Source organism: Leptodactylus fuscus, chromosome 1 (genome assembly GCF_031893055.1).
Source record: "Leptodactylus fuscus isolate aLepFus1 chromosome 1, aLepFus1.hap2, whole genome shotgun sequence".
NCBI classification, from domain to species: domain Eukaryota; kingdom Metazoa; phylum Chordata; class Amphibia; order Anura; family Leptodactylidae; genus Leptodactylus; species Leptodactylus fuscus.
Window position 1 is genome coordinate 125,129,530 of NC_134265.1, and position 23,875 is coordinate 125,153,404.

The 23,875-nt window shown below is 43.2% G+C and overlaps 2 protein-coding genes across 3 annotated transcripts; one reads left to right on the forward strand and one right to left on the reverse strand.

The window, feature by feature from the left end:
- Positions 1 to 201: 201 nt before the first annotated feature.
- RITA1 (RBPJ interacting and tubulin associated 1) lies at positions 202 to 6,011 on the reverse strand. 2 transcript variants are annotated; one of them, XM_075262966.1, is made up of 3 exons: positions 5,823 to 6,011; positions 3,991 to 4,300; positions 202 to 960 (listed from the first exon to the last, which is right to left on the reverse strand). In XM_075262966.1, exons 2-3 carry the CDS (start codon positions 4,266 to 4,268, stop codon positions 534 to 536), a joined length of 705 nt encoding a protein of 234 aa, XP_075119067.1. In that variant the 5' UTR covers positions 4,269 to 4,300; positions 5,823 to 6,011; the 3' UTR covers positions 202 to 533. The 2 variants fall into 2 exon arrangements, with proteins under 2 accessions (XP_075119067.1, XP_075119075.1); XM_075262974.1 differs by lacking the exon at positions 5,823 to 6,011 and adding an exon at positions 5,464 to 5,497.
- Positions 6,012 to 6,117: 106 nt separating this feature from the next.
- DDX54 (DEAD-box helicase 54) lies at positions 6,118 to 22,132 on the forward strand. The gene is made up of 20 exons (XM_075276581.1): positions 6,118 to 6,312; positions 11,198 to 11,312; positions 13,139 to 13,209; positions 13,291 to 13,479; positions 13,606 to 13,655; positions 15,017 to 15,058; positions 15,172 to 15,267; positions 15,357 to 15,478; positions 15,575 to 15,636; positions 15,718 to 15,849; positions 15,980 to 16,190; positions 16,274 to 16,408; positions 16,491 to 16,712; positions 16,893 to 16,966; positions 17,079 to 17,273; positions 17,858 to 18,000; positions 18,271 to 18,378; positions 18,496 to 18,600; positions 18,776 to 18,867; positions 20,383 to 22,132. The coding sequence occupies exons 1-20, from the start codon at positions 6,196 to 6,198 to the stop codon at positions 20,622 to 20,624; spliced, it is 2,523 nt and encodes an 840-aa protein (XP_075132682.1). The 5' UTR covers positions 6,118 to 6,195; the 3' UTR covers positions 20,625 to 22,132.
- The last annotated feature ends 1,743 nt before the right edge of the window (positions 22,133 to 23,875 follow it).

Sequence of the window (23,875 nt, forward strand, 5' to 3'; positions counted from 1 at the left end):
GGTGGTGATGGGGGTAGGGTCACTTTTGAAACCTTTGCACTGGAACCACCAATGTGTTAAAACGGCCCTGCCTGTGGATGCAGCTGCAATGATATTTTCAATAGACAGCACACAGACCGTACAACTATAGCTGCTCCCTAAATCTTACTCAGGGTCAAAAAAAAAAATAAAAAAAATGAATAAAGCACTTGAGGCGAAACAGATCGTTCCCATTAGCTGCTGCTGTCTCTGTCTATATGCATGCCTCACTGGCTCCTTCACTCTTTCCCCCCTCCTCTCTATAAGCATCTGTACAGAAATGCAATTTGATACTTTAGTTAGATCCAGGCAGTTTTAAGAGAGCAAGATTGATTCAGAACAGATTTCAGAGTTCATGTCAGTTTAGAAAGAAGAGAGGAAGTAAGAAACAGGCCAGATAAGAGGAGAAAAGCATTTTTTTCTGATAAGATATATTACAAAGTTTCTTACTTTCGCCTTCCCTATTGATCCCTGCAAGCTTTGTTAAAAAGTTAGTAACCATTTGAAGGTCCAGATTATTTCCATGGTGGTCTGTCTGTTCCAGAGCCTCTCCTTGCAGTCAGTCTTCCTGAACAGCTTGTTGATCGAGCAGTGTCCTTTCTGGATGAGCTCAAGCGAGCGTTGGCACTAGTTAGTGGATCACACACAGATGGGCATCCACCAGAATCAGAGTCACTTTCTGGGGGCTTCCAAAAATTGCCTTTCCTGTTATACATCCCAAGAGCACCATTTCTGTCATCAGGAGGGAGAACAGCTCGAACAGGATTCTGATTGACGTTTGTCTTGGAGCTTTGGGGTCGCATTATTGGTGGTGGGCTCCAAAGAAGCGGACGAATCCGGATTGAATCTTCTTTCTTCACCCATGGTGCTTCCCAACTACAGTCTTTTACTTTTGGTCCAAAAAGAGACTCATCACAATAAGAAGGACAGCGAGTCTTCACTCTAAACAATGGAAGATATGATATATTATCAAAACTTGTGGCAGGATAAGCAATACCATATGCCATATAATGGAGGTTCACTTTAATCATTATTTGGGGGTCTATAAACTATCCTTATATACTCCTTTGGGTAAAAATCCAGAAACTATACAGTGCTTTTAATGTTACTGTAACTCAGGAAAAGGCAATTTTCTTTTTTTTGCTTTTTGAACTGTGATTTTTATTAGAAGATTTATAACAATATAACAAAACACTCCATGACAAAAGGCTAATAAAAGTCAGCAAAGAGTAACAATGCAGAACAAAAAAGTAATAATAATAATAATAATAATAATAATAAAAATTATTTTTTATTATTATTATTATAAGCGTCTTAGCTGGTGTACATAAATAAAGGAATAACCTCGAAGTATTCCTACCCAGAAAATTAAGGAGGTAGGTGAGAGGGTATATTGGGACTCCCTGGAGGAAACGAGCATCAGTGATAGTTTTGACCTCCGACCAGAAGGAGCAAATTAATGGGCATTCTCAAAATATGGGATACTATGTACCTACATTGGTTCTGTCAGACCTCCCCACTGTGAGATCTGATAGCGCCAACAGGTAGGGGGAATGGTCGGATTAATACAATGAAGCAAGGCAGGGGAACGATACCAATGCATAAGCAATGCATATAAATGATGAAGAGTATTTAGCTGCACGAGACCATATGATCTGCCATTTTCATGAGTTTTGTCTACCCAATGCCTCAGACCACCTGGACCAAGGGAGTCCACCCCTCCGAGGAAGACAAGAGTCAATAGATAGCAGAGATAAGGCCCCTAGTAGAGGTACCTGCAGAACATAGTCATTCAAAGGTCGTAGGGACAGAAACCTGTGTAGTCCCAAATTGGGTGACAGCAAAGTGCAATATCTGCTGGTAGGGATACCATAATGAGTTAGGTCAGTGTAATGTAGAAGTGAAAGAGCTAAAAGGCCTGAGCTCTAAGGTCGAAGGATCAATAAAATCAGCTAAATGGAAAAGGCGTAACCTTCAGGGCCTGACCATAGCAGCGGAAAGTCCTCCAGGCAAAAGCGGATTATAAAGGATATCATGGAAAAGCATGAGGAGGCGAGCGGGAATAGCTTGTAAAAAGTGATCAAGAAAGCCCGGGTAAAGCTGATAGTGGGGCCTAGAAGTGGGGCAGATGTCAAGGTAGGAGGGCAGGTCCAACCAGAGCTTCTTAATTTCAACCCACTTCATATAAGCTTGAGGCGCTGCCCAAAATGGAATGCAACGCAGGAGAATTACCCAATAATAATGCAAGATGTGTGGAACCGTCAGACCCCTCCCCCCTCACATTTTCCCACAAGCATCACCGAGTGGGGAAAGCGAGGGTGCTTCCCATTTCATACAAGTCAGAGGATTGCGTTTTTTTTTTTTTTTTAAAGGAAACATAGCTCATAGCTGGGCCCCGCCACAGGAAGCGTCTCAAAGAAATATAAAAGCTTTGGAAAGCTTTACAGCCGTGATGCTGCCATTGAGGCAGATATGTAGGGAGCGCCGGATTAGGTCATTTTCAATATATTATAACCAGTACAGAATCTCCACTCAGATGTATCAGTATTTGCTAGAAGAGTACATTTCTTACCGGAGTGGACAAAGACAGTTTTTTGGAGGTTTGTTCACATAATATGAATATAGAAAAATTAGATCCTGAATCCATTGATGTACATATCCAAGGATGGTCCCATAGCTGGGATCCTTACTGGATCCCAATACTGGGCTAAACAAGAGCAAATTCAAAGAATAGGATATATTAAGTCCTCAGAACTAAATATCAGAAGAGCGTAGCAAGAAAAAACTAAAATATAAATTTTAATAGAATTCATAAAAGGTTTAATGAGGGTAAGGTTATATCCCCCATATACATTAAACAACAATATGGTTATCCAAATATATACCCAAATCCCTAAGGAACCACAATGGTGAGCCCAAAGAATCCCATATATGCTCAGTGTGGCCCAAATTTCAAGGGCAGAGAAAGTTGGAGAACCATGTGGGACATACTGCCACTAATCAAACTTTATAGAAAAAAACGTGTCTGCTAAACAGGAGATGAGCACAAAGGGGCATATATCTTTATAAAAAGGTGCCAGACCCCTCTTAGTTATATAAACAAGGAGAGTTGCAACTATATGGCAGTGGATGAAGGATATTTATATCCACAAACTATATATAGCCCAATCTGGTAGTTACTTGTACATGACTATGCTCATTCATCCCAACACAATAGCTGTTCAAAAATCGGAGCTCACACACTTATAATAGCTCAACGTTCAATGTGACTGAACAGGTGGATGAAAAGGCATAACGTGTGACTATGGGTTAGCACAGGGGTAGGGAACGTATGGCTCTCCAGCTGTTGCAAAACTACAACTCCCAGCATGCATACTGGCTCTGCTGTTCTGGGAACTCCCATGGAAGTGAATGGAGCATGCTGGGAGTTGTAGTTTCACAGCAGCTGGAGAGCCAAAGGTTCCCTACCCCTGGGTTAGCAGGTCTACCAAATTCTTCCCCCTCCTATAGGTGATAGATGGGGAATGGTTTAACCCTGCTCACGAGAAAAATAAAATATCTAATCCCTAAATCTTCTGGATAACTGTCACATTTGCAAATCCAAGTGGAACCTGTTTCTGTGGTCAAAATATTTATTTTATATTCATTTTATACTCAAAATGGGATTACTTTAAAAAAGAAATGTATAAAGCTTTCCTTCACACTTCACTTTAAACATCCCCACTTATCAGCTGTTGTCAGCAGATGCCAACACAAACTACACAATGTATAGAACGAACAGCACAAAGCCCCATCTATTTTGTAGTGGCTGATCGGTAGGAATAGCAGATGTTGCACTTCCACCAATCTAATATCAATGCACTATTCTAGAGATAGGACATCAATATGAGACACCCAGGAAACCCCTTCCAGTGTCAGAAATCAGAATTAGCCCAATCTTCAGTGTCTTATATAATCAGAATTAGTTCTTACCTATACTGTGTTTTCTTCCGAGGAGTTCCTGAGGAGGAGAAGCCATTCCTAGAAGGGGCACTGTTCACTGTATTCTTGTTGTCTTCTGGGTGCTTAAAGAACGTCTCTTGGACAGGTGTCCCTACTGTCCACTGAAGAGAGGGGTCTACTTTACCCCCAGAGCTGTCAAAAAGGGTCTCATCAACAAAGGAGTTAGAAGCTTTAAATCTGTAAACACTTCTACTTTTTCTTGGTGGCAATGATGTGCGTTGTCCAGTAATAGAGAGATCCAGCGACATGTCTACACCAGTGAGAACATGAGCCCCGGAATCTACAAATAAGTCAGACTGTAATTTATAGGCAGAATAAGTTACATTAAAGTGATTTTCCCATCAAAACAAGTTATCCCGTATCCAAAGGGGATAGGGGATAACTTGCAGATCATGGGACTCCGACCACTCAGAACCACACTAATTGGGGGACAAAATTCCCCCTTTCCTCTGTTCTAAATGGTGGTCAGGCAATGTGCACATTACCCAATTAATTTCAATGGGACTGTGCGAGGTCCAAAGCACAGGATTCGTTATCTCTAGCACTCCCATTGAAATGAAAGGAGCAGTTGACCTTCACAGTTATGAAAACAGCATAGTTAAACATGTACACTGCCTCTATACCTCCTATTGACCTACAGGAGTTACAGAAACAGTAATAATTTGCCGATATAGGACTAACCCTTCAACAGGGGTTTTGTAATTACCTAAAATTGGGGTACAAATGAGAAATCATCTCCTGCCCACTGTCCTTCTCCAAGCCCTGACCCCTACATGAGCAGCAGCAAGGATCGATATCACCCCTGCTGCCTTTACCCATGTGAGTTCTTGTGCAAGCAGCAGGGATGACTGCCGATCCATGCTGCCATTTAGTGTAAAAGGACTTAGGGATGGTGAGCGGGAAGACAATGCTACTCCTGGCCGCTGTTAATATAAATTATGCCTGGGGGGCACTATTGTGGAATTATACTATGGGGGAAGGAGGTACTTGCTACTTGCTCCATTGGTCTCGGCAGCCCATCATGCCTTGTGGACCATTATGGTAAAAACTGACAACTTATGGTTTTGGAGTGAAAAAATAAAAAAAAATAGTTTGATGACAACTGATGTATTTTAGAATCACTTTTGGCATCAGTTGTAATGACTAAGGGACAAAAAAAACTGATAAATGTGACTGTACCTTAACTTATACTCATTTTGTTTCTATGGAGTTTGAAGAAATAATGTATATTGTGGTATACACCGACACAAGAGTGTCAGTGCGCCACCATATACTGTAGCGCAGACAGAAACAGTAAAGCCCTTTATCTCATGAATGGTCGCACTGCAGAACATAATAATGTGTACTATGAAGACTCAGGGTGCCTCTACATAATGTAATGCAGACAGGAAAGGTAAACCCCTTTACATCATGAAGGTTGAACTGCAGAATATAATAACATACCGTATACTATGCAGACTCATGGTGCCACCATATACTGTGGTGCAAACAGGAATTGTAAAGCTCTTTATGTCATGAATAGTGTTCTACAGAATATACTAATGTATACTATAGTGTACAGTGATACAGGAGACTCATAATAAATGTATAGCCTACTATGTCATGAATAGTGAGTGATCTGCAGAATACAGTAATGTATACTGTGGTGTACAATGATATAGGAGACTCATGGTGCCACCATATACTGTAGTGCAGGCAGGAATTGTCATGAATTGTCATGAATAGAGCACTGCAGAATATAGTAATGTATACTGTGGTGTCCAGTATGTGAATAGCCTTCCTTACCTGCCCCCTGCACTCACCTTCTCCTCTCCTACCCAGGCTCCCATGGTAATACTACAACAATTGTCGTTTAGGGTTGTGCCATTACTCAGGACAAACCTCCTACCACCACCACCCCATGGCCGAGTCACAAGACGGCTCCTATGGAGGACTATAGAGTCCAAGTCTCTGTTCCTATTATATCCAGCAGGCAGCGGGCTGCGCGGAACAAGAACATAACAGGAAAGACGGAATGTGACAGAAAATAGCAGCGCCCCTATAGGGTTAATAGTGCACTCCAGGAAGTGACGCCGAGACACTTCCGGGTGTGGGAGACACGTGTGTGAGGGCTACCTGAGAAGCCGGGGTGTGCGGGTTAGGTTCTGGGAGCATCTGCACTGGACTATAGGAAACATGGCTCAGAAGAAGCGCAAGGGAGCCCGGGCACGGAAGCAGCAGCACCAGGACAGAGATGACAGCGACACGGGCGAGTTTGATGTCAGCGCTGGGGTGCCTGAGCAAGATGAAGTGGTGAGAGACCTTGACGTAGGGGTTCAGGATCAGTAGTAGATCACTCTTGTGCTGGCAGCTTTCTGATCACTGTGGGCACTACACTGTCCTGTGCTGGCAGCTTCCTGATCACTACGGGCACTACACTGTCCTGTGCTGGCAGCTTCCTGATCACTACGGGCACTACACTGTCCTGTGCTGGCAGCTTTCTTATCACTGTGGGCATTACACTGTCCTGTGCTGGCAGCTTTCTTATCACTGTGGGCATTACACTGTCCTGTACTGGCAGCTTCCTGATCACTGTGGGCACTACACTGTCCTGTGCTGGCAGCTTCCTGATCACTGTGGGCAATACACTGTCCTGTGCTGGCAGCTTCCTGATCACTGTGGGCAATACACTGTCCTGTGCTGGCAGCTTTCTGATCACTGCGGGCATTACACTGTCCTGTGCTGGCAGCTTCCTGATCACAGTGGGCAATACACTGTCCTGTGCTGGCAGCTTCCTGATCACTACGGGCACTACACTTGTCCTGTGCTGGCAGCTTCCTCACCATTGTGGGCACTACACTTGTCCTGTACTGGCAGCTTCCTTATTACTGTGGGCAATACACTGTCCTGTGCTGGCAGCTTCCTGATCACTGTGGGCAATACACTGTCCTGTGCTGGCAGCTTCCTGATCACTGTGGGCAATACACTGTCCTGTGCTGGCAGCTTTCTGATCACTGTGGGCATTACACTGTCCTGTGCTGGCAGCTTTCTGATCACTGCGGGCATTACACTGTCCTGTGCTGGCAGCTTCCTGATCACAGTGGGCAATACACTGTCCTGTGCTGGCAGCTTCCTGATCACTACGGGCACTACACTGTCCTGTGCTGGCAGCTTCCTGATCACTACGGGCACTACACTGTCCTGTGCTGGCAGCTTTCTTATCACTGTGGGCATTACACTGTCCTGTGCTGGCAGCTTTCTTATCACTGTGGGCATTACACTGTCCTGTACTGGCAGCTTCCTGATCACTGTGGGCAATACACTGTCCTGTGCTGGCAGCTTCCTGATCACTGTGGGCAATACACTGTCCTGTGCTGGCAGCTTCCTGATCACTGTGGGCAATACACTGTCCTGTGCTGGCAGCTTCCTGATCACTGTGGGCAATACACTGTCCTGTGCTGGCAGCTTTCTGATCACTGCGGGCATTACACTGTCCTGTGCTGGCAGCTTCCTGATCACAGTGGGCAATACACTGTCCTGTGCTGGCAGCTTCCTGATCACTACGGGCACTACACTTGTCCTGTGCTGGCAGCTTCCTCACCATTGTGGGCACTACACTTGTCCTGTACTGGCAGCTTCCTTATTACTGTGGGCAATACACTGTCCTGTGCTGGCAGCTTCCTGATCACTGTGGGCAATACACTGTCCTGTGCTGGCAGCTTTCTGATCACTGTGGGCATTACACTGTCCTGTGCTGGCAGCTTTCTGATCACTGCGGGCATTACACTGTCCTGTGCTGGCAGCTTCCTGATCACAGTGGGCAATACACTGTCCTGTGCTGGCAGCTTCCTGATCACTACGGGCACTACACTTGTCCTGTGCTGGCAGCTTCCTCACCATTGTGGGCACTACACTTGTCCTGTACTGGCAGCTTCCTTATTACTGTGGGCAATACACTGTCCTGTGCTGGCAGCTTCCTGATCACTGTGGGCATTACACTGTCCTGTGCTGGCAGCTTCCTGATCACTGTGGGCATTACACTGTCCTGTGCTGGCAGCTTCCTGATCACAGTGGGCAATACACTGTCCTGTGCTGGCAGCTTCCTGATCACTACGGGCACTACACTTGTCCTGTGCTGGCAGCTTCCTCACCATTGTGGGCACTACACTTGTCCTGTACTGGCAGCTTCCTTATTACTGTGGGCAATACACTGTCCTGTGCTGGCAGCTTCCTGATCACTGTGGGCATTACACTGTCCTGTGCTGGCAGCTTCCTGATCACTGTGGGCATTACACTGTCCTGTGCTGGCAGCTTCCTGATCACAGTGGGCAATACACTGTCCTGTGCTGGCAGCTTCCTGATCACTACGGGCACTACACTTGTCCTGTGCTGGCAGCTTCCTCACCATTGTGGGCACTACACTTGTCCTGTACTGGCAGCTTCCTTATTACTGTGGGCAATACACTGTCCTGTGCTGGCAGCTTCCTGATCACTGTGGGCATTACACTGTCCTGTGCTGGCAGCTTCCTGATCACTGTGGGCATTACACTGTCCTGTGCTGGCAGCTTCCTTTTTTTTTTTTAAATCAGATAATTTTTATTAACAAATTTTTCTTAACATAAAATCAAACAATCGACAAAACAACAGCAAAACAATAACAATTCAAAGTAAATATGGAGACACAATCCGACACATAAATAGGGAGGGGGGGGGAAGTCCATTAGGACCCCCCGCTAAATCTCCCAAACCTCCTTTGATTTCCATGTAAAGAATAGCATTCAGGGGATCAAGGAAACAGATAAAGTAGAAGTGAGAGATCTATTCCTAATCAGAGACGGGGAGGGAAGGCCAGGTGTGTCCAACCATGCTCCCCAAATTTTTTCAAATTTAGTTTGGGCCTTTCTCTGTATATATACGCCCCTCTCCAGCCTAATAGTATTATTAACTCTAGATATCAATACCACCAGAGAAGGAGGACTCGGGTCCAACCAGTGATAAGCAATCAATTTTCTTGCCTGGTATAAAACCCTGGACAACCCTATAAAATCCGGGCTTTCCGTGTCCACACCCTCCCCCAAAAGACCTAGGAGGCAAACTAATGGTGATTGCAGAAGTGCAATAGAATACACCCGGCTAAGCAAGGACAGTACCTGACTCCAGTAATTGGCTAACTCCTGACATTCCCACATCATATGCAGGAGATGTGCAGGTTCCATACTACAGCGGGGGCATTTGGCATCAGAACGGATATGCATACGGAACAGTCTCTGTGGAGTCCTATAGACGGCAGCTTCCTGATCACTGTGGGCAATACACTGTCCTGCGCTGGCAGCTTCCTGATCACTGTGGGCAATACACTGTCCTGTACTGGCAGCTTCCTGATCATTGTGGGCAATACACTGTCCTGTACTGGCAGCTTCCTGATCATTGTGGGCAATACACTGTCCTGCGCTGGCAGCTTCCTGATCACTGTGGGCACTACACTGTCCTGTACTGGCAGCTTCCTGATCACTGTGGACAATACACTGTCCTGTGCTGGCAGCTTCCTGATCACTGTGGGCACTACACTGTCCTGTACTGGCAGCTTCCTGATTACTGTGGGCACTACACTGTCCTGTACTGGCAGCTTCCTGATTACTGTGGGCACTACACTTGTCCTGTGCTGGCAGCTTCCTGATCACTACGGGCACTACACTTGTCTTGTGCTGGCAGCTTCCTCACCATTGTGGGCACTACACTTGTCCTGTGCTGGCAGCTTCCTCACCATTGTGGGCACTACATTGTCTTGTGCTGGCAGCTTCTTGATCGCAGAGGGCACTACACTGTCCTGTGCTGGCAGCTTCCTTATTACTGTGGGCACCACACTGTCCTGTGCTGGCAGCTTCCTGATCACTACGGGCACTACACTTGTCCTGTGCTGGCAACTTCCTCACCATTGTGGGCACTACACTGTCCTGTGCTGGCAGCTTCCTTATTACTGTGGGCACCACACTGTCCTGTGCTGGCAGCTTCCTGATCACTACGGGCACTACACTTGTCCTGTGCTGGCAGCTTCCTCACCATTGTGGGCACTACACTTGTCCTGTGCTGGCAGCTTCCTCACCATTGTGGGCACTACATTGTCTTGTGCTGGCAGCTTCCTGATCGCAGAGGGCACTACACTGTCCTGTGCTGGCAGCTTCCTTATTACTGTGGGCACCACACTGTCCTGTGCTGGCAGCTTCCTGATCACTACGGGCACTACACTTGTCCTGTGCTGGCAACTTCCTCACCATTGTGGGAACTACACTGTCCTGTGCTGGCAGCTTCCTTATTACTGTGGGCACTACACTACCCTGTGCTGGCAGCTTCCCGATCACAGAGGGCACTACACTACCCTGTGTTGTCAGCTTCCTGATCACTGTGGGCACTACACTGTCCTGTGCTGGCAGCTTCCTTATTACTGTGGGCACTACACTACCCTGTGCTGGCAGCTTCCCGATCACAGAGGGCACTATACTACCCTGTGTTGTCAGCTTCCTGATCACTGTGGGCACTACACTACCCTGTGCTGGCAGCTTCCTTATTACTGTGGGCACTACACTACCCTGTGCTGGCAGCTTCCCGATCACAGAGGGCACTACACTACCCTGTGTTGTCAGCTTCCTGATCACTGTGGGCACTACACTACCCTGTGCTGGCAGCTTCCTTATTACTGTGGGCACTACACTACCCTGTGCTGGCAGCTTCCCGATCACAGAGGGCACTACACTACCCTGTGTTGTCAGCTTCCTGATCACTGTGGGCACTACACTACCCTGTGCTGGCAGCTTCCTTATTACTGTGGGCACTACACTACCCTGTGCTGGCAGCTTCCCGATCACAGAGGGCACTACACTACCCTGTGTTGTCAGCTTCCTGATCACTGTGGGCACTACACTACCCTGTGTTGGCAGCTTCCTCATTACTTGTGGGCAATACACTGCCCTTTGTTGACAATTTCAAAAAATGTCAGATGTTTTCAGTGGATGCCCTGTCCTCATAAATCTTGGCACCTGGACATCTGTTCAGAAATGTTAAATATACCCATTGCACAATTGCAGGGAATGATGTTAGCAACTGTTAAGTGTATCTTTGACATACTGACAAATTTGGATAAGGAATACAATTTTTGGATTGTTTATCACATTTCTTTTCTTTTTACCATCCTCACTTGCAGCACCTCCCATCATTCCCCACAGCAGAGGCTGGCTCAGACACAGAGCTGGATACTAGACAACTCATCCGGGCTCAAAACAAGAAGAAAAAGAAATCCGGAGGCTTTCAGTCTATGGGTACGTTATTGCCAGAGTTCTGTATAGACAGCCCAAAGCTAAGATTGAAAATGAGCGCTTGTGACCTATGAGTAGGTCAGTCATTTGTAGTTGTCCTACATATTAATAAGAGTTGTTAAAAGCCCTAAGCCCTATACTCCTTAGATGGTCTGACAGTCCTGCAGGAATTGGTGGGTTTGGCCGGTAGTCTAAAGCTGAATGTTTATTAAATAGCAACGAAACTTTTATTTTTTTTCATAAATCCAAAGTGCAATTTAACATACTTTATCAAAGAAAAGTGCCTGCTTCTTCACTTGCCTCCTGCCCCTGATCTGTGCAATAGAAGTCTATGGAGAGGGGAGAAGGAAGAGAGCTCATTAAACCAGAGAGCTATCTGCACTACAGAGAGGCAGTTTTCTTTCACAACAGAGCTGTGTTATCAGGAATTACTATTCAGCCTTCTTCTGATAGAAATGACTCGTTGTAAATAGATCTGCTTGTATATGTAATACAGGACAAAATCAATCATATAGTAGGACAGAAGTAATTGCTCTTTTTTAGTAACGTATCTTGCATAATTTGTTACCTTCACCTGCACTATTTGTTTATGAAAAAATAAATAAAAGCATATTAATGTTTCAATCTTGCTTTTTATTCTCTGTACAGTACTTAGGGGTCAAGCACTAGTAGTACTGGAAACTGGGGAAATGTGATGCAGAACCATTACCAATAAGGTGTTCTATAGTGTAGACAGCGCTGTCTGGTAAAGGCAGTACATTACTGCACAGGGAAGAAAACAACCACTTCTTCTATGAAACAGTGCAACTTTTTACATGTTATGTGTTCCATTTCTTCTTTACTAGAGATGAAGCATAACACCTGTAGCATGCACTAAGAATTGTATGGTTATCCATATCATTGTGTGGATGGGGTTGTGTTTTGTTTCTTTTCCCTTCTACAATGCAAGACATTGATCACATCACATTTTGGTTATCTGTTTAACGGATGCAAACTGATGGTCACCTATTTGTTCAGGATAGGTCATCAATAATATGTGAGCACTACATGGAGAACAGAACTGTCTGCTTCCTGATCCATTTTTTGTGTATCAGTTGTTGAGAGCTGCTGGATGTCAAAACTTCAGCAATCTGATATTGATTACCTATTCTTAGGATTGTCTGGAAAACCCCTTTAGGCTATTGCCCCATGTAGTGGGCTGTAGCAAAAAAACTTCTGCGGGAAAAAGCGCAGTGGCAGCTCATCGTGGTTTTTCCCGCAGCACTTTCCACAGAAAGTTTGCACAGGTTTCCTCTGTAGACATTCTGCTTCAATTATACCTATAGGGAAATCGCCGGCGTTTGCACTGTGCATTTTTTCCACAATGTGTGGATGGGATTTGCTAGACTACAAAAACAGTAAAAAACTGTCTTTTTTTTTAACGCAGCATTTATGCCATGTGGGGCCCGGCCCCTGAAGATCCACATGTTTTTTGTGTTACCGATCTTGCTGCAGTATTTTGAGCCAAAGCCAAGAATGTCTACAAAAGGAAAGAGAAATATATAGAAAACTCTTATACTTCTACCTTCTGCTCAATCCATTAAAAAAAAAAAACGCAGCAAAATCTGCAACAAATAAAGCTGAATTATTGCAACATGGGGTTTCAAACTAAATGAAAACTGATCAGGTTTTTTTTGTAGGCCACATAAGTGTAGTATGTACTACTTTTTTGTCCTAAAAAAATAGACATAAATGGATTAGTTTTTATGTTGAAATATGACTCTATGTTGTTTTATTTGCATCTGTATCTTTGTAGTAGCTTGTGTCATTTCTTCCTCTCTTGTATTTAGGTCTCAGCTATCCTGTGTTTAAAGGGGTAATGAAGAAAGGTTACAAGGTGCCAACACCTATACAGAGAAAGGTAAGTGAAACAAATAAAAGTACTTTAACATTGAAATCCTGCAATGTCCAAATTTAATAAAACGTATTGTCTTCTTATTAGGTGATCCCAGTCATTCTGGATGGCAAGGACGTTGTTGCTATGGCCAGGACTGGCAGTGGGAAGACTGCCTGCTTCTTGATCCCAATGTTTGAAAAGCTCAAGGCTCACAGTGCACAAACTGGAGTTCGTGGGCTCATCTTGTCACCTACCAGAGAGCTTGCCCTGCAGACACTCAAATTCACTAAAGAGGTACATGGAAATTGCCAGTGCTCCTAACTCATCACTATGTCACTTCTCTACTGTTTGCCCTTATTTATATGCCTTATTTGGTGCTGCTTTATTCACATCTGTAATAATATTCTTCTATTGTACCAGCTTGGAAAATTTACTGGCTTGAAGACTGCCCTTATTTTGGGAGGAGACAAGTAAGTTAGCATTTGCACTTTCTTCCTTTTTGTTTGCAGTGGTAGTGCAAAAAACGGATCATAAATATGGTTAGGTCAGGTTGATGTTAAGATAAAGAAGACTAGCTCATCATGGCTACAGCTCAAGTACAAGGAACCGTCTGCTTGTGGGTCCATACACTTTGCCTATATCAGCTGACCCACAGGGTAGGTCATCAGTATGTGATTTGTGAGGGTGACTCATGGATCCCGCACAGATCAGTTGTTCCAGCAGCCTCCGGGTACCAGAAGCTGCTAGTGAATGGGGAGCACATGCAATGCAGCTTCCATTCAAGTAAAAGGAGCAGAACTGCAATTCCCTGAAACCACTGCCATGCAATGGATGAGGCTGATGTGCTGCACTCACACTCCATCCAGCCCCTGTAGGCTGCTGGGACAGCTAAACTATACAGGATACAGTTGTCGCACCTCCACACATCACATACTTATAAACTATCCTGAGGATCGGTCATCCGTATGAAAAATCAATTGGGCCCAGGCAACCCCTTTTAATAATGTTTGTTCTGATGGCAGAGATAAAATTATGTCCTCTACATGTGAGTAAAACGAATTAGTGAAAAGGTTTTATAAAAGTATAATCGGAAACTGTTGGGTAAAGGTATTATTCCTGAGCACAAAGTATCATATAAGTGGTAAATTATGCATCTGCCCCTTAATAACCAGTTATAGGGACCAGAAAACCAGGTTCTTACTGTTTGTGTGGCTCCAGACAGTGTCTCATCTTGACGTAGTTCTAGTGAGGGGAGGTCCATTTTCAAGTGTCCGATGCTAACATACCTGATTCCACACCCTAGATTGTTTTTTGACCCTTCCACTCGATTGGCATAAGGACAGGAATGGTCATAAATAGAGACGAGCGAGCAGTATTCGATCGAATACCTCGCCAGCATAGGAATTTGTGTAATCGGCAGAACGCCAAGGGGTTAAACGCATCGAATATTCAAAGAATTTAACCCCTTGGTGTTTGGCCGATTACACGCATTCCTATGCCGGCGAGGTATTCGATCGAATACTACTCACTCATCACTACTCATTAACTATTACACCCTACCTGAGGCCTATTCCATCTAAAGAACCTAGCTTTGGAGCCAAGCCCTAAATAACTGAAGCCCGATAGGAGCCTGACCTGAATGCACTGGTCCCTGTTAAATCCCTACCTATCACCAAGGGTGATCCTGATCTTGTAAGTCATGAAGATCCTGTCCTGAAATGCATGTTTTAGACTTTAATAATGGTGCACGGCAGCTTTTTGTACGACTTGTACTGATTTTTTTTTTAAACAGGTTTTACCTTGATAAACTTCTTTTTTTTTTCTCTTTCAGGATGGAAGATCAGTTTGCTGCCCTCCATGAAAACCCTGACATGTGAGTTTTTATTTTGTACATCGGAATGATGGCCAGGTCGTTCGCTCAGTTTTGTTATCTTATGTGGTTTTTTTGCATGCACTTCAAGCTTCTGAAATCTCTCTGTTCTGCAGAATTATTGCCACACCTGGTCGTCTAATGCACGTAGCAGTTGAAATGAACCTGAAGCTGCGGAGTGTGGAATATGTTGTTTTTGATGAGGCAGATCGGTGAGTTCATATTACGTATGTAAAACTCCACAAATGCCCCTTACTGATGAGTAGATTGTTTACTGCCTTACTTCTTTTATGTGCGCCAGGCTATTTGAGATGGGCTTTGCGGAGCAGTTGCAGGAAATTCTTTCCCGTCTTCCAGAAACCCGTCAGACTTTGCTTTTTTCTGCAACCCTTCCCAAGATGCTTCTGGAATTTGCCCGGGCTGGTGAGATTCTTTTAGTCTGTTTTGGCCACTAATATCCAAGCATTTATTGTCTCTCATCACTCAACATTGCCTTTTATTTGTTTTTACTTGTAACAGGTCTCACTGAACCTGTGTTGATCCGTCTAGATGTTGACTCAAAGCTCAGTGACCAACTGGCGGTAAAGTTTTGTAGCCTATAGTGATTATTCTCTATTTATGCAACACGTGCTTTTTCATATTTCTTGATATCTGTCTTCCAGCTGTCATTTTTTCATGTTCGGGTAGAGGATAAACCTGCAGTGCTCCTTCATCTCCTGCGCTGTGTTGTGAAACCTCAGGAACAAACTGTTATCTTTGTGGCTACAAAACACCATGCTGAGTACCTGAAAGAGGTAAATGATACTTTACACAGGGAAACATATGTAAATATATATGTTTGATAATGTTTTAAAGCATCAAGTTAATATATTTATTCTTGTTTTTGTTCTCTTTTATACTTCTGTACATCCCCTCTCTCCTCAGTTACTTGACATGCAGGGTATCCCCTGTTCCCACATATACAGTTCTCTTGATCAGACTGCTAGGAAGATAAACTTGGGCCTGTTCCTGCATGGGAAAGTTCGTGCACTTCTGGTTACTGATGTGGCTGCTCGAGGCATAGACATACCAATGTTGGACAATGTCATTAATTATAATTTTCCACCAAAGGCTAAGCTATTCCTCCATCGTGTCGGTAAGTTGCTTTGATTTCTAATGTATAATGTACTTATTGTATCTTAGAGGATTTTGCTACATTTTGACTTTCCTACTAATCAGGTCGAGTTGCCAGAGCGGGTCGAAGCGGCACAGCGTATTCTCTTGTAGCACCAGATGAAACCCCATATGTGTATGATCTTCACCTCTTCCTTGGTAGGCCCTTGAAACTAGCAGGAGATCCAGAGACATGTTCAGGTATGTCGGTTCTACTGTTCGATCATTTGTGAACAGCTAGAGAAATTATAGCCCATCATTCTTCACCTTTTTACCAAAACAGATATTGATGGTGTTATGGGACGAGTGCCACAGAGCTTGATAGATGACGAAGATGCCTTGCTCATGACAGACCGGGAAAGGTCTTTGGAGCTGCAAAATCTCCAGCGTATAGCTGAGAATGCATACAAACAATACAGCAAATCTAGGCCAGCTCCTGCTCCCGAGTCCATTAAGAGAGTCAAAGAAGCCAACTATAACCAACTTGGTGTCCACCCTCTCTTCTGTGAGTCTTACCGGCACCATTTTTGATGTTTTCTCCAATCTTTTCAATTTTTTTTTCTTTTTCTTTCATCTTTTCCGTTCGTTCTAAAGCTGTATACATATTTCCCTTATTCATTGTACCTACTTATACCAACATTCACCACTTTTACAACCTCTCTCCGCCACGCTTATCTCTTGTCAGGGTCTCGGCTTGGTGGAGAAGAAATGCAGAGATTGAAATTTGTGGACTCCATTAAATCTTACAAGTCTAAAGTGGTTAGTGTACCGCTTTTGTTATACAATGTGATCTTTCTTTTTATCATGTGTCATGCGGTTGTATTTTTTAACATTTACACACACACCGGTAATGCTTATTTTACACCTTCAGACCATCTTTGAGATAAATGCCACTAACAAGACCCCTGCAAGTGAGGTGATGCGAGCAAAACGCAGTCGTGATTGTGCAGTTATCAACAAGTTCCAGAGGTTGCAAGATGAGAAAGTAAAAGCCACAGTAACTTCTGCTCCTAGTGTGAAGACAAGTGCTGCATCCAGCCAAGACAGTGCAGAAGAAAGCATTGAGGTAACCAAAAAAGACTGGGTTTAAGGAACAGTAAACTGGAAAATGAAGGGGGGTTATCCAGATTCTAACATTGATGGCCTATTCCTAGGATAAGCCATTGATATTAGATTTGGGTGTTTCAACACTAGTGATCCCCACAAGTCACCAGTACCGAGGCAGCGCGGTGCGCGGTATTGTTTACATACCATAAGCCGCACTGCTCACTCACCAAACAAACTGTAGCGGCGAGTGTAGGTACTGCGGCACTGTCCCATTGAAATATATGCGGCAGAGCTGCAGTACCTACACCTGACACTACAGTTTATGGTGAGTGAGTGGATGGTGAGTGAGTAGCATGGCTCACACTATGTAAACAATACCGCGAACAGCGCTGTCTCAGTACTGGTGGCAGTCAGAACAATTGAGGGCTTTTTCTGCAACCAGTTGTCTTAGCGTATAAGTACTACAGCTCCCCAAGTGTTAACTGCAGGTTTTTGGTGGGTTTTTTTTTGTTTTTTTGTCCCAAAGACAATTTCCCTATGGGACTAAAATATGTCAAATCAAAACCAACAGCTCATTTAAACATGTTATTTTGTCTCTATCAGGGAGTCTTTTCACAAGTACTTGGCAAGAGGAAGAGGGAAGATGGAGGCCAGAATGAAGGAAACAAGAAAAAGAAGGGAGGTGTTTCTCAGGATTCAGACTACTATGTCCCATACAGGCCAAAAGACTTCGAGAGTGAGCGGGGGTAAGATATCAGTAATGTCAAACTTGGCTGTAGAGAGGTTTAGCTTTTTTTTTTCTTTTTTTTCCCATTCCAGGAACTTTACACTGAGATAGATAGATAGATAGATAGATAGATAGATAGATAGATAGATAGATAGATAGGAGATAGATAGATACAAATGACCAGATAGATAGATAATTATATATAATATATTTATTTATTTTTTAGGCTTTCTTGGATGGTATTTTTTTTATAACTGATTTATTTTTTATTTTTTTTCATTGTATACAGACTAAGCATTGCAGGAAACAGCTTTGAGCAGGCAGCTGCAGGGGCTGTACTGGATTTGCTGGGTGACCACACTGAGGATCTCCAGAAGACTAAGCACATTTTGAAGTGGTAAGTCTGTGGTCATGCTGAGGGGATGTAAATGAATTTGGAAAATGAACACATACATATGTGTGCTGAACAATTCTCTTATGCACTGATAATATTTTTCATATGATCCAATTTTAGGGACAGAAAGAAAAAGAAGTTTGTGGGAGCAGGAGGACATGAAGATAAGAAAAAAATAAAGACAGAGAGTGGATGGGTCATTAGCAGCACTTATAAATCAAACATGTATCCTTTTGGCTTTCATGCATTTACTGTTATATACTGTATGCCGCTGCCACTACTCAAAAAGGCATTATCTTTTTTAAGAAATCCATTTAGTGTACCCATGTATTATATGCAAGATATATAGTATACCTTCTCTATTTGCCAGAGTTTGTTTTCACTCCTTTACTCTAACAAGATATGAGGATTGGAAGAAGAAATATAAGATTGATGATCAGGATTCTGAAGAAGAAGAGAGTACAACAGGAAAACCACATAGAAAGGGCAGAGGTATGGAATTCAAACATTTTATTTTAGGATTAGGCATACTCTTTATCTTTTAAAGGGGTTGTCCACTTCCAGACTAATATTGAGAGGCAAATGTTTTATAATTTTTTTTTTTATTTTTTTTACATATCTGCTTTCATTTCATATCTGCTTACATATCTGCATTCATTTTCTTTACTTCCAGTGAATAAACATCAGTCCATGGTCATGTGATATACAGTCCATGGTCATGTGATATACAGTCAATGGTCATGTGATGAGCACACAGGTGCACAGCTCGTTACCAGGCAGATGTCTGATTACTGTGCTGTGACTATAATAAGTTGTGCATCTGTTTATCACATGACCATGGACTGCACATCACATGACCATGGACTGATTTTTATCCACTTGGAGTAAGTAGGATAAATTACAGCAAGCAGAGATCTAGAAAAAGTTCAGGAATTGATACAGAAAGTATATTGGAAAATTGTAGAACTTGTCATTATACAAACAATAACATTTGTCTCTTAATATTGGTCTGAAAGTGGCCAACCCCTTTAGTGGACTCTATTGAATTAGTAAGATTCTCTTTCCTTAAATTCTTCCTTCCCAATTGCAGCTTAACAGTCTGTTTAAAGTGGCTTAAGAGTAGGAGGCCGTGTAGAATTTTCCAAGCAATGTTAATACAGTATCCAAGGATCTCAGTGATTAAGACTAAGGCCCCATGCAGCAAATCGCTACCAAAAACACTGCAAAAAAGACTGTGGCAGAAACGCATCACGTTTTTTTCCACCGCATTTTTCACAGAATGTTTGCAGAGTTTTCCTCTTTAGATTTTCAGCCCCTATTATACCTATATGGAAAACATCAGCATTTCCGTTGGTATAATTGACATGTTTCGATTTTCAAAAACATGACTTTTTGATATCGCAGCATTTCTGCTGTAGATTTTTTTTCTGCAGTGTGTGGATGGGATTAGCCAGAACACTATATTCACCTGATAAATCCAGCTCTGTTTTTTACTTTTACTGTGGTGGTGATGTGAACTACCCGCTTGGTTGCTGTAGCCAAACACTAACCTCATGAGTACATGCTAGCATGCAGAGGCAAGTGATTTGTTGGAGCACTAACATGGGTAGATGGGACGTGAAAAGAGACTGGCAGGCACCACTACAGCAGTGGTGGATTTATCATGTGAATACAGGGTTTTATTTCATGCCTTTTCCTCTCTTGCTGCCATAGCTCTGATACCCCTACCCTGTCTCTGAGAATCGCATGTTAATTTGGTTATTGCATGATTTCATTCATTTACTATACTAGGATATGTTCAGACATAAAATTCCAAACCACATTCTGCTTTTTAGTAATGTCATGGTTTCTTACAGAAATTAACCTGCAAAATAAATAAAAATCAATGTTGCCTATTACATGATTTTTCATAGAAAATATATGGTTATTAAGATTACATGAGGAAAATAAAGGTATAGTAAAAAGAAGAAAATGAATGCTCTATCTAATTTCTTGTATCTTTGATAGGTGGACGTAGGGGCTCTCAAGGAATGCCTCGTGCTGAAACTACAGGACCACGTGGCAAGACCAAATCTGAGCTCCGTAACAAGCAGCAAATCCTGAAACAGAGAAAAGCAAAGGCAAAGCAAGACTTCTTACAAAAAGGAGGAATGAAGAACAAAACTAGGCAACGGGTACAGCAGATGAAGAAATCTGCTTTTGGCAGGGGGAAGAGCAGTGGCTTTAAGAAAGGGAAAATGAAGAGATAAGAGACCAGTTAATAGACTGCCTTAACTCCAAATTGGATTGCTAGCTATGTTTGCTGTGTGATACAGAAAGTGGAGGTGTTCTGTTTTGTGAGAAACCATTAGCACTTGCACACTGTACATTTATGTGGTCTACATAGCGTTTGGTTCCAAGGTCAAAGTTTTGGATTTTTTGTGCTTTGGTTTAGTATGCACAAAGCAAAGCAACAAAAAGGCTACTGAAGGCCGGTATCTTTTGACTGATAGTCAGAATTACTACAAACTGTCTCGCCAAGAGACGAATCAAAGCCAATTATTTTTATGATGTAGATACATTTTATTAATTTCTGCTCATTAACATACTTGCCTGCTAAATATTGTTCTGACAGCAACAAGTGGTGGTGACAACCAGCTCAATGACAAATGTTGAGAGTTGTAGTAAAAGATACATTCTGCCATCACTTAGCTGAGAGAAATGTTATTTTCCAGTTGTTTAAGGCCACTTACACACTGAGGTATTTCTGGTTTTTGTTTTTTTTCTACCCATAATAAAAAAAAAACCCTGGCATTGCTTTGGCTTTTTTGTGCAAATGTAGTTTTAATGCCATTAATTTCCTACAGATAAGTCTAATTTGCCATAAACAGCAAGGTAAAAACACTTGGCCCAGATTTACTAATACTGTAGTTAGACATTATAAATTTTACAGGGAGTCTGACAAAGCACCAGATTAAGTACTGCGGCTGATTCTGAATATTAAAGGGAGACTATCACCTCCCTAAAGCATAGTCAGGTGTCACCGCTGCATTAAAGAGCACACTACAGTGGTAACACCTCTGATATGTATGTCACTTTTATAGATTTGGAGAGATGCTAAAGTATTATACAAATTTGGCAGTTGGTGCACTGAGGATGCGTCTTCAGTCCTGGGAGCACTGCTCTTTGCTGCTCAAGTAGGATGGATGATGTCATTAAAATGTGGGAGGATAATCTCTGTCTGCACAGGGTGGCACAGGCAGAATAATAGGTGTCTGCAACAGTAGGTCTCCAGGGAGTTGAAGGCCGCACCTAGTGTACCATCTGCTTTGTCTGTATAAAACCTCAAATTTGTTGTTCTCCAAATGATCATCACTGTAATGTGGTGGAAGTTAAATATGCTTGAGGGATGTGACAAACTCCCTTTAAATGTGGTATATATGTAGACTGTCTGCTCTAAGGTTTATACAACCTTGGAGTTAGTTTGAGTCGGAATTTTATGACATTTATAATGCATTCTTCTTCTGAGAATTCAAACCCATGTGTCTAGCAACTATAAAAATACTTTCCCACAAACTAGAAGTACTACATTTATGCCAGTGTTTAATGGTAACCACAGTACAGGGTGGGCCATAAGTATGGATACACCCAGATATGAATACACCCAAGGTCTCCAGATCTCACTCCCTTGGACTTCAATTTCTGGGGCCATTTGAAGGCAATGGTGTACTCTGTGAAGATTCAGGAAGTGGGGCACCTTGAGCACATCCTTTAGTGGATTACTGGCATTGCTCAATGTCACAAATGTGTCAATAACTTGATATTGAATAAAGCTATGTTAAAAATGAGCACACCGTTGTTTTTCTTGTGCAATTCTCCACGTGTTTGATGTGTCACATGACCTTCCCATTGAAAAAAATAAAGTTGAATCCAAAATGGCGGTTTTAAAGATGTCCGCCATGGCTGTCACCCGGCCTCCAATGTTTCCCCCCCTCTCATGTACTAATATGCCATAAACAGTAAGGTGATATCAGCAACCACTTCCATTTATTTTATTTAATAAATGTAGACTGTGAGCCCCACAAACTCCTTGCAGATGGTTTTATGCCCTTGGTGGGATTTGAACACCAGGACTCCAGTGCTGCAAGGCTGCAGTACTAACCACTGAGCCAATGTGTGGCCCCAAAGTGACAGTTTTATCCGTTAAAGAGGACCTTTCATGAGTTGGGGGCAAATGTGTTTTTTTTTATACCACTGGAAAGCCGTATTCAGCGCACTGTCGGCTTTCACGATCTGTGCCCCAGGTGAAGAGCTATCGGTGCCTTTACCGTAGCTCTTCACCGTCAGAAGGACTTTCCTGACAGTCAGTCAGGAACACCCTTTATCACAGCAGAGCCTATCGCGCTGTACAGTGTGAGTGGGGAGGCACGCCCCTCCCCTCCTGATAATACTCGTCTATGGACGAGCACTGTGAGCAGAGGGAGGGGGCGTTCCTCCTCGCTCACACTGTACAGCGCGATAGGCACTGCTTTGTGCTGTACTGTGAGAGCGGAGAGGAACGCCACCTCCCTCCTGATAGTACTGGGGTTGGCATTCCTCCCCGCTCTCACTGTACAGCGCTATAGGCGCTGCTGTGATGAAGGGTGTTCCTGACTGACTGTCTGACGGTGAAGAGCTACGGTACCGGCTTTCCAGCGGTATATAAAACCGCATGTTTCCCAACTCATAAAAGGCCCTCTTTAATGGTCCATTTTTTATGGCCATTCTGCATTCGTGGTGTAGCTGTTTACACGGAACGCTCATAAACTTGAGTTTATAGACAGATCTGCAAAAACGGCAAAAAATTGGACATGTAGGGGGCAGGACAGTGCCAAATTTATTAGCATTTTGCTTAATGGAGCTGGTAATCTATGCCAGCTATGAGCGGGTGTAGATTTTCCTCCAGGGGCACAGCCCGATGTAGAATGAGCATCATATATGAGGAATTATCCACCTTACATGAGGTGCATCCTCCACTGGGAAAGGGTTTATACTGGCATTAAAGGATAACCAGTTTTTTGGGGGGTTTTTGAGGCTGGAGAAGGTAGCAAAAAAAAAAAAAAAAAAAGATATTCACCTGTCACCCTAAGTATCTCCCAGCATGGTCTGGTTCTGATGTTGCGGTGTCTTGTTGTGATAGAGATCAATCAGTGGTGTAAGGAAAGGAAATAGGACATCATAGGTGACGTTTGCGAGTGACGTCCTGCTTAAGCTGCTGATTAGTGGTCACGTGTGGTGAGGACTTGCACCACAAGGCACCAAAGAAGAAGGGCTGGAGCACTGGGGAAAAGCAATTGTTTTTTTTTTTTTTTTCACCTTATCCTGGACATCCCCTTTAATAATACCAGTCTTCATAAATTTCCCCCATTTTGTTTCGAAAATGTGCCATCACATTTAAAGGGCTTTTCTAGGCAAAAAAAAATAATTTTTCAAAAAAGGTCTGTTAGTTCTTTTAATAGGTTAATAAGTGAACCCAAATACA